The following is an 11,623-nucleotide window of genomic DNA, read 5'->3' on the forward strand; positions in this document are numbered from 1 at the left end:
CTCTATACATTGCTAATGTGGTAAATAACTATTCTTGCTGCAAATCTCTGGTTTTTGGTGCAATATCTACATAGGTGTATAGAGGCCCATTTCCAGCAACTATCACTCCAGTGTTCTAATGGTACAATGTGTTTGCTCATTGGCTCAGAAGGCTAATTGATGATTAGAAAACACATCTGAAAACAGTTTAGCTCGTTACAGAAGCTACAAAACTGACCTTCCTTTGAGCAGATTGAGTTTCTGGAACATCACATTTGTGGGGTCAAATAAACGTTCAAAATGGCCAGAAAAAGAGAATTTTCATCTGAAACTCGACAGTTTATTCTTGTTCTTAGAACTGAAGGCTATTCCATGCGAGAAATTGCTAAGAAATTGAAGATTTCCTACAACAGTGTGTACTACTCCCTTTAGAGGACAGCACAAACAGGCTACTGTGGGTACTATTTAATTAAGATGCCAGTTGGGGACCTGTGAGGCATCTGTTTCTCAAACTAGAGACTCTAATGTACTTATCTTCTTGCTCAGTTGTGCAACGCGGCCTCCCACTTCTTTTTCTACTCTGGTTAGAGCCTGTTTGTACTGGACTTGTGAGGGACTTCCTCCCTCACAAGTAAGCTCTTCCTCACTCAGAGCAAGGAGGGTGATTTGGTGAGCACTCACCTGCTTGTGGTGCACTTCGCATCTGCTCTTGTAACTCTGTAATCGCTAATTTCTGTGATAGGTGCAAGTGAGAAGCTAGCAGGAGTTCCTCAGGAGGCAGGTGTGAAAATCAGGGGGTTGGCCCAAGAACAAGAATAGACTGTTGAGTTTCAGATGAAAGTTCTCTTTTTCTGGCAATTTTGAGCGTTTAATTGACTCTACAAATGTGATGCTCCAGAAACTGAATCTGTTCAAAGGAAGGTCAGTTTTGTAGCTTCTGCAACAAGCTAAACTGTTTTCAGATGTGTGAACATGATTGCACAAGGGTTTTCTAATCATCAATTAGCCTTCTGAGCCAATGAGCAAACACATTGTACCATTAGAACACTGGAGTGATAGTTGCTGGAAATAGGCTTCTATACACCGATGTAGATATTGCACCAAAAACCAAACATTTGCAGCTAGAATAGTCATTTACCACATTAGCAATGTATAGAGTGTATTTCTTTAAAGTTAAGACTACATTAAAGTTATCTTCATTGAAAAGTACATTGTTGTTCCTTCAAAAATAAGGACATTTCAATGTGACCCCAAACTTTTGAACGGTAGTGTATGCAGCATGAAAAATTTACATGCAGGCTCTAATAAACAATTGTTATGAAGTTCCTACGAAACCTTTAATTTACAGATTAATGGATGCATTACTGACTGCAGGAGCAAACCAGATCAAAGCTTGAGAACTGCATTATATTTTCCATCAGTTAGTTATTAATATATTTTATTGTTCATGCAATTTGGGGTTAATATAAAGTAAATGGAAATAACTATTTTAAATACTTTTACAAAATACATGCAACTGCAGGGGAATTTAAATGAAGCAACTTGCACATAGAAAGAGCCAAATCAATGTTGTTCATGGTCAAGAAAATATATTTAATGAGGTAGTATAGAACATTAGATAATTGTTAGACTAGTTGGCATCCTGCTGAATTGAATAATTTTGTTTTTAATATTTGTGGTTTGTTATTGTGTCTGGAATAATTTGCACCCATCATAGGAATTGGAGAATTTTGGTGTTTTTTTCTGACCTTTAGCAGTCATTGACTAAGGAGTGCTGTGTAATATCACAGTGCATGTATATGTGTAAGAAATTTTGCCATCAACAGAATGATTTCCTTCATTTTAGTATAAGGCCAACTGTGGTAGATTGCACTTTATAAAATTAATAAAACAACTGCAGGAAATCAGGAAAGAAAACATCCACAAGTAACTCATAAAGAGTTTTATTCTCAAAGACCCTTAGTGCCAGTTGGGGTGAGTTAATTAAACTGAATCAGCACTCTGTGAAGTTAAAACCATAAAGTTTGAGCTAGAAACCGTGGACTCCCTGTGAGGCAGTATTTCTGAACTGAACCCCTGATAAAAATCCAAACAAAACAACAAATCCAGTCTGAAAAGACAAAGTGGGAACAAACAGGAAGTCAGTTTCTGATGCAAAGGCGGGTAAATTGCAATTATTTGATTAGGTCAAATCAGTTCACTGGGCTTGTGTACAAAGGAAGTATAATTCGTAGTGTTTTTTTTTTTTTTTCCTTTTCATTTAGTCAGCATGTAAAAGGAAAAAGGCAGCGAAATGAGAGCAGATCTCTCTGCATTATACTTTTAGTGTTTTGGCTGTGAAATCTCAAAAACATCACAGACATTCACACCCACATGCACTCAAAAAATTCACAGTATTCACTCAGTATATTTACCTTATATTTAATGAGTTTCCTTTTATTCCCTGTAACTACTCAGTTTGAATTTAGGCTACTGCAAAGGCCTAGGTAGGGCTGTATGTGGGAACCCTCACTGTTCCTTTCAGGTTGATGACTTGCATGGTGAGGAGAAAGAGAGAGGCTTATCGTGTAGTTAGAAGCACTCTAGGGGTGACAACATGTACTGCTGTCCCTGGTCACTCCACTAGAGACTAGAGTGGGCTGTGGCTCTATCCCTTCAGACAGTAAAATGTCACAATGTTTTCCATCTTTGCAATCTCAGCTTTTATTTTGAAACTTGATTTTATCAACATTTCTTGTATAATCATTTAATAGTCTTTGATGCGACAATTTCTTAAGAACGTTGGAATATTTTTTTAAAACATTCATATTTTTCTATTATATTATGAGTGTTAAGCTTAACATTGTGTATTTTAATTTTTTTTCTTTATTTTTTTTCTCCTTCTTTCCCAGCTGTATTTATAGAAGGATGCTCCTCAGTATCAGGTTTCCAATGCATAATAAAACACAGTAAATGGATTCCAACCATGTTTGGTTGAACTGACCTCCATTAAGAGGTAAACCCACAGGACTGAAAGCAAGAAATCCTGACATTCTCTGTTCTTCCATACAAACATACAGTATAGGCACTCTTATATGCACACAAACATGTGCATGTGACTCAGCAGGCAAACTATAAACACACATAAGCTGTGTCCCATTTCAGGAGATGCTTCCATGCAGGGCTGCATTAGAAGGTGGATTGAATTTCAGCGGTCGTTTCTTTTTTTTTTAAAGCATGTATAGGACAGAAACATATTTTACTTTTCCACAGAAATGTAAACAGCACAATAGAGCTCAGTTTCTGCAGTTTTGCAGCACCTGTTTCTAGACTATATCAAGCATCATGGATTTGTTTTTAGAGAGAGTAAAACAAACTTCAGCTGTTTTTTAGTTTTCTAAACTCAAACATGGAACTAATAATTTTATGACTAATGAAGATAATTTTAAAATGTTGTGATTTCAGATGCTGTTATACTGTATCAGAAACTGTCAACTGTTCAATATGATTAAATTCAGTTCATTTCAGCTTATAAACATGATGCCAATTCAGTATGAATGTTTACATGATATACATGTTTTAACCATACACAGAAATGTAAATCAACCAAATACAACCTAATTGTATAGATCAATTCCAACTTAATTTAATTAATTTTAATAAGAACATAACTAAAATGTAAAGGGTGACAGTGTCTCAAAGGGTAGGGGTTTCCCATTGGACCCCACTAATGGACCTTAGTCATTGTCTTCTTGGCTCAGAACCTTGCCTGCTGCTAGATTTGATGGCAGCCTCACTTCTGTCAGCCTGCCCCAGGGCAGTTGTGACTACAATCTAACTTACCACCAACTGTGTATAAATGAGAGAATTTAGGTTAAAGCTATTTGGGGTCCTTGGACTTGAATAATCACTATATAAGCACAGACCTTTTACAATGTTTGATTTAGTGTATAATAGCAATTGGTTAGAACTATTTTATTGCATTTAGTCATTAGTTAGTTAGTTAGTTTAGTTATTTGCTGTATTATTCAGCCTGAACAAGCATGTTGTGCAAATGGAAAGGAAGGAATCCTTCATAATTTGAAAACCTACTTTTGAACCTCACTAGTATTAAAAGCAATGAGCATACGTACAAAAATCACAAGTGCACTTATTCAGGAGTACTTCCTATAATGAAAAAAAACTCCCTCTGTATATTTTGATTATATTAAATGAATAAAGATTAAAGTAACACCAATGTCAAAGATAAAAAAGTCCCTGCAAGGAAGGTAGGTCTTGCTACCCATGGTTTGTACAAAATCTTTTAAGAAAAACAGCTTTAATTTTTATCGAATAAGGTCAGGTATTTATCAACTAAAAAAATGCAAAACCACAAAATTGTAAATGAGAGAAAGGAGCAGATCTCACACAGAAAACATACAAGACTATTTCAACACATTCATTATCAGACTTCATTATGCCAACAACATGCCGTTACTATGACCTGTAATTTTAAGGTTCACTTACTGTTTCTTTGTGCCTTTTTTTAATGCAATGTTCTTTTTTTCATATGTGGCCACATATGATTTTCCAGTTGGATGATTGAGAGTTTGAATCCCTGCAGCATGTTGGATGTTTTGCTTTCTGTCACCCACCGAACACTCATTCATTGTCCATATTATGCTTTTTCACTGCTTGATTTCTCTGTCGTAAATCACTTTGAAAATGCGGAGCGATTTATTCTTTCTAAATTCATTAGCACAAATGTATAACAGATAAAAAAGATAGATGTGATAAAATGCAGCCGTATCCCAATGAGTCACAACATAGTCAAAAAAATAAATTATCTTAGAAAATGAATTGTATTGGATGTGAAACAGATATAGATTCATTTTAAGCATTTTCTTTCTGTTAATTTTGCTGATAAAGCTTCAAGCTAACGGAAAATCCAGATCCCTGACGAATGGTTCTTTTTTTATTATATTTTAATTTATGATATGTGACAGTAGTGGGGAAAGATTTTACAGCTTCAGATATTGCAATGAAGCAAAAATGACTTATGTCAAGAATTGGACTCTAAACATAATATGATGATCTGTCAATTATTTCACAGAAGTCAGGAAAAACAAAAATTCAATATGTATAAAATGTCTTGACACGTGTTTGCATTTTTTCCTTTGAAATTGTACTTGTCCTCTAGGTTTTCAGACTTAATGTGAACAAACGCAGTGGTGCCAAGGTCTGTCTAAATATAACTGCAAATGACAACACATTGGAACAGTGGATTCCCTCTCACTTTTAAGAATTCCAATTACTGTCAGTTTTCTCTTTTCATGCATATCTGTGTATGTGTGATTTGTGTGGGTGTGTTGTGTGTAGATGAGACTCAGATGGTTTTCAGTTCTTAATGTATGTTTAGACCATGTCTACCCTGTTCAGGGCAGGGGTTTTCTTGAAAACTTTCATCTAAGCACTTAAAAACTCCTGTTTTCGTGATACATTTTGTGCATAAAGGCCAATTACAAAAAACAAAAAACACTGGCCTTTAGCCTGTGTCAGGAATATAAGATTTTCATACTTAAATTAATGTTGAATTTTTGTTCATTTTTTTGGGAAACCTTAGTGGCTAGTGACACAAGCTGTATATGTTTTAGAATAATAGTTGTGAAACACATGCATGTTTAATGAAATAGTGTTCCATAAAAAAGGATTGCATCCAGTGTTAAAGAATCTTTAAAGATATACAAAGCTCTGAATCTTTAATATTTTCTATAAAATGTAGATTATGTATACTGTCTTGTTGAAGTATGTATGTATGTATACTTCTAACTTCATTTGCATGCAGTAAAGTCACACAAACAAACCTCGTTGTATTTCCTTTTAGAATTTGTACTACACTAAAATCTTTGCTAATTCTAGATCTAGATTTTTGCTGAAATGTAGAAAATCATTAATATCAGCCATTTTCTAAATTGGTCCTGCAGATTTTGCTTTAGGTCTGGACATTAAGGATTTTTCACACATTTATGCTAAATATTTTTTTATTAAAAACCATTCCATTGAATTTCTTGCTATACATTAGAGAACATTGTACCACTGCAGGTGAATCATTGACCCAATCTTAAGGTTTTCTTCCATCCATCTCAGTTGACTAAGGTGATGGTGACTATGGAGGTAGGGAGACTACCTTCAGGTGCTGTATACCTCTGGATCGTTTGTCATTTAACTTTGGTTTTCTGCCTTCTCCCAGCTGAGGAACCATTTCATTGTGAGGAAGTTTGTGTAAAGTTAATGGTCTGCTGCAGACAGAGTTTCAAGGTTCTGAAGTTCTGTTTTATTCTGACAAAAGTATCTTCTTCCACATGGTTCCTCCACGCCGGATATGGCAAACTGCAAATGGGCCTCCTGGCTGTTTCTCTGTTTAATGTTCTTTTTGTCCAGCCTGTCAGTTTATTGTGGACAACACTTTCTTTATACATTTTATTTTTGGATAATGGATTGAGCAATGTTCATATATTTCTTATTTTTTACTTTCCCTGTGTTTTTTCTTCATTTTCTTTTTACACAACTTTTTTTTTCTTATCATGATTTTTTTTTATTATCATGCTTTTGTTTTCATTTTGTTTCAAGTGTAGTTTCAGTTCTGATTACCAATTATTTGATTTGTATTAAACATGATTCATTATCATTTTTGATGTATTCAGTGCTGACCTAAATTTCTTGCTCTTTGTTATGTTTTTTGTTGTTTTTTTCTAGGCCATGTCCTTCCTGCTACCCCGCCTTTCCTCATTTTTATGTTCTCGGATGGATAACATGCCACAACAAGCATTTTCTGCTCCGTTTACAAGAAAAGAATAAAAGCGTATTTGCTTCTATCCCCCAACGTCTGCCTGAGCATGAATTAGGGTCCTCATCTCCGAGCTACACTACTCAGTGACACTCTGATTATGTACAGCAGCGGTTCAATGGAAACCCCTGAGTTATTTACTTCAACACACCATGAATGAACTGAAAAAAATCAATACACATCAGATGCACAGCAATGAAGGAGGAAAAAAAATGGGAAGCTTCCTCCTAGCTGTAGCTCCTTTCAGAGGAGATATATGTAGTATTTGCCTCTGGATACATATGTTGCATAGATCCTTTGTTTTTTTCTTTAACCTGCACTTAGTTTGTCATATTCATTTTGAAAACAGATGTGTATTGCCTAGTTTAGATTGAAACAGAGCATCAGAGAAGATCAGTGAGCCGGTCTATTTGTACACAGAATTTATCATATATCTTGATTTAATTACTAGTCCACTAGCAGCATTGCAAAAAGCAATTTATATTCTAACTTTCAGACACAGAAAACAGACAAGAGCATGATTCTTATTTTAATTAGCATTTAGTCTTAAATCAAATTAGGATTTCTGTTTTATGGTCCAAATTCAAACACTTCTCATGCCCACCCACATTGAACTACTGCTGGAGGAATACAAATAGGGAGTCAGAAGTAATACACTGTGAGCCACTCAACCAGTTTTTCATTATTATGCCATGGACTGTACGTATAAACAAGTAAACAATGGTGACATTAATAAAAGGAGAGTAATTTAGTAGCTGTCAGTAGTTTAACCACATACTATCAGTTTTTGTCCAGTAGAATGGCAGCAGTACGTGTATGACAGTAGTATCATATTTAATGTACATTTTTGCACTTTGTAAATGTAGCAATATTTAAATAACATCTATAACAAATGCTAAAATATACACATTTCATGAATGGGTGCAGTAGAAGTATTCAGTAATAATGGTAGGATACATTAGATTAACTCATGAAGAACGGCTTCCAATGTTTATACACATGCAATTCTTAAAAGTGTGAGGTAGAGTCATGCACAGGTCGAGTTTTACCAACCCGCACCTGCCCGAACCCTTTAGGATGACTACCTAACCCGACCCGACCCGTTGATATTTAACCCGCAACCCGACCCGTTAACACATCAAGTAATAGGCTATAGTACGCTGCGCTGCAGAACAGCGCCATTAACACTGCAGCAGACATGTGTGCACTGACTGTGGCCTTTTTGGAGGTAAGCCCACACTGCCGGCAGGGCTTTAAGCTACAGTACAACAAGGGTGACCCCAGTGCCTGATTAATATAACATTTCTGATGTCCATAACAACACACACGCATTAAAAAAGAAATCACCAACTACCCGCCAGCACTAAAAAAACATCCGCCCGACCCCGCGTACCCGTTTATTATTATTTATGTATTTTTTACCCGCAAAAGAGCATTTTAGCGGGTGACCCGTTGGGGACCCGCGGGTACCCGACCCGTTGCAGGACTCTAGTGTGAGGTGTGTTTTACTGTCACAATGCAAATCCAGCTACTAAAAGTACTTTGAGGCATGACTCTACAAAATCTCTGAACATCATGAGGCAGAAATTGTTTTCCATTTATTCAAAACTACCACTCAGTGTTACAGGAATCTGGACAGGCAGGACTCAAATGACAACTTAAGAGTTTCCAAAATTCTGTAGTTTAATGACAGTCTTAAGATCGGTGCACTGAGAAACAGTCAAGAGGGGAGAGGTAGCCAAACACACTGTGAAGAGGCAGAGTGCAAAAAAAGTTTTAAAAAAATTTCAAGAGAGGCTAGAAAGCTTGGAAAAAGGGGCTGGGAAGCTTGCTGGAAGAAACAAAATGCACTGGCATGGGAGTTTTATTTTATTTTATTTATTTTTTTTATTTTTTCCTACTTGCTTTGATTCTGTTTTATCTTCCTGTATTTTAATCATGTAAAGCACTTTGCATTGTCTTTGTACTGAATTGTGCTATACAAATAAATTTGCCTTGCCTTGCCTAAAGGAACAGACTGCTTAAATGCACAGGAGGAGATGATTGAGGGCAGGTGTGTTCAATCAGGCTGGCTTTGGTAGCAGCAGAGGTGGGGCAAAACAAAGCTGTCATGTCACACTCAGATCTGATGGAGACTATTTGTTCATTGTCAATTTTCAAAGTTGCCATAGATTAACAATTGGATTCTGGTTGTTGGTTTGACTGGACTATTTAATCACACACAGATACTTTGTCCCAAACCATAATTATGTTTTCATTTGAACTATAGCTTCATACTGTCTCAGGTTCTTGTAAGAGGGGGGACCTCCTTTATTGTCCTAAATCTTTTGCAGCATGGTTATATCTAGGAATGTCCTGTATTTTCTCATTACATTTTTCCATCAGCTGTTACCAATTGTTGTGAGCTTAAATTACAATTATTTGATTTATGTGACCTTTGCAACTCTTTTATTGTAGCTTTGTATAATGGTAACAGAGACAGCCAACAAATGCACACTATTGTGTCCTCATAAATGCAACTTAAAAAGCAACAGTATGGAAATTATTTTACAGAGTTTGGTTGTAAACCCTTGCAAACAAGGAAAAATCTTTAATTTATTTGTGCATTACTGTATATATTGTTCTACATGCAGGGAAGATTTTGTGTTTAAGTTAAACTTTGGTATTGTTTGTCTTGTCAGTAATCCTTATTTATGCCTGTTTTGTCTTTCTGATTCAAGGTTTTACTGGGACTTGACCATGTTACTGCTGATGGTCGGCAACCTCATCATCATCCCTGTGGGCATCACCTTTTTCAAGGACGAGCACACACCCCCCTGGATCGTTTTCAATGTCGTCTCAGATACATTCTTCCTCATGGACCTTGTTCTCAACTTCAGGACAGGCATTGTCAAAGAAGACAACACAGAGATCATCCTGGATCCTCAGGAGATCAAAATCAAATACTTGCGGAGCTGGTTTGTGGTGGATTTCATATCCTCCATCCCTGTGGACTACATTTTCCTTATAGTAGAGACGCGCATTGACTCAGATTTCTACAAGACAGCACGAGCTTTGAGGATTGTACGCTTTACAAAGATCCTCAGTTTGCTACGACTCCTGCGACTGTCTCGACTCATTCGTTATATCCACCAGTGGGAAGAGGTAGGAAAGTTACTCACATTTTGTTAGTCTTGTTGTTAACTATTACCCTGTGGCATTTTTTAAGTTAATGTCAAATGGTTTAAACTGTCTTTTGGAAATCTTTTGTTTCCATGAATCTTTAAGGGTAAGCTTAACACAATGAAGATAATACAGTAAATAACAATGAAACACCCATATTTAAATTAATTTGTTCAAGGTTGCCAAGTTTTACTTTCTAAATTGAAATGTATTTTAACTAATATTCCTATCCCGCGGTGCTCCTGCTGGCACTTTTGGTGTATACCCTCTATATCGTCCCCCCTATAGGGAAATATGGAAAGAAATTCTTCTGATTGCAGCCCCCTTTTAAAGGGGTGAAGAGACTCTTATGCTGTAAGCAAGTCACCGATAAGTTGATGAAGCTGGGATGTTGATTAGCATTTTACCTCCATGTGCCCATCCTGAGAGCAGTGGGACCACAGACCCCAGAGAGGCAGTGCTGCAATTCAAGGATGATTATAATTGCAGCAATAATTACAAAAGTTCCCATTGCTGTCTTTGAATGGATTGTTGTTTATACTCCTAGGTAAAGGGTGGAAAGCAAATTGTCAGAATCACAGTCTGAAGTCAGCACCAGAGGACTCGATTACATGATTTCATTTGACAATAAAGAAAATCTTTGAAGTACTAGATCATAATGTTAGAGGTTATTGGAACTGTGATAGTTTGAAACTTATTTTTTATTTAAAAAGGGATGTTCTGAGTGGTGACTTATGGCTTGATCTTAAAAGATTTTTGCACACGCAGTGTGAGTGGGTGTGTATCTACAAAGATTGCTTATGCAAATAGTAAGGGCTCTGTCACATCTTGCTGATTTTGCCAGCGTATGCCTGGCGTCCCACAATCTCCTAAAACACCGGCATATGCTGAACTTTCTATGTATTTTTTTCAATTTTGTGTCGTATACATAGCATATTCATAATGAGTCCAGTACTTATGTCCAACGACAGCCTAACTTATGCGTAACACATGGCAGCGTAATGCTTTTTTCTTTTTAAACAGTGTCCTGTGGCTATAAGAATAATTGTCTTGATGCCAAAAAGAACCCAACAGATTTTGCTTTAAAAGGGGAGCAATATGGCTTTTTCCATAGTGTTCTGCTTGATTTATTCATATAAATAGATTTATTATAATTCATGCAGGGAGTATTACAGATTATATGGACATTGCAATGGGAAAGTAAACAGGAAAGGAAAATCAAGCAAAAGGAGAAAAGATGAAAGAAAGAGGAGATAAATGGGAGACAATGATAAAACTTCCGCAGTCTGCTTCATCACCTGCAAAGAGAGATGTAAAAAGTTCAGCAAAAACCAACGGATATAGTATAACAGATACGATAAATTAGCACCTTGATACTATTGCTGAAGTATAAGTACTATTATTTAATCTTACATGTTTACTGTGGTAGCTGAAGATAAGAATATGGGCTTTCTGTATGTAAGTGAATCTCTAAGTACCTGGAACTAAGCACCTGTAGTTGTTTGTGAGAGTGCACTTGTGCATATAAAGTTTATCCAAAGGAAAAATGCTCAATATTGGTTGTGGCGAGCCAAATACCCGCCCCCCTAGAGCGCCTGGCAAGTGCTGAGGGACCCAAAACCCCAAGGAAATCCCTATTTGCCACACTGCCTGAGCCCCCAGGAGCCATGAGGAAGA

General features: G+C 36.5%; 1 protein-coding gene across 1 annotated transcript in view; it reads left to right on the forward strand.

Moving 5' to 3' along the window:
• The window catches only part of hcn4 (hyperpolarization activated cyclic nucleotide gated potassium channel 4), a 100,196-nt gene that overhangs the window by 19,306 nt on the left and 69,267 nt on the right, over positions 1-11,623 (forward strand). Inside the window, exon 2 of the mRNA XM_015391200.1 lies at positions 9,505-9,928. Coding sequence (XP_015246686.1) covers positions 9,505-9,928 — 424 coding nt within the window. The remainder of the gene's footprint in view (positions 1-9,504; positions 9,929-11,623) is intronic.

Source organism: Cyprinodon variegatus, unplaced genomic scaffold, assembly GCF_000732505.1.
Source record: "Cyprinodon variegatus isolate N-32 unplaced genomic scaffold, C_variegatus-1.0 Scaffold22, whole genome shotgun sequence".
Taxonomy (NCBI): domain Eukaryota; kingdom Metazoa; phylum Chordata; class Actinopteri; order Cyprinodontiformes; family Cyprinodontidae; genus Cyprinodon; species Cyprinodon variegatus.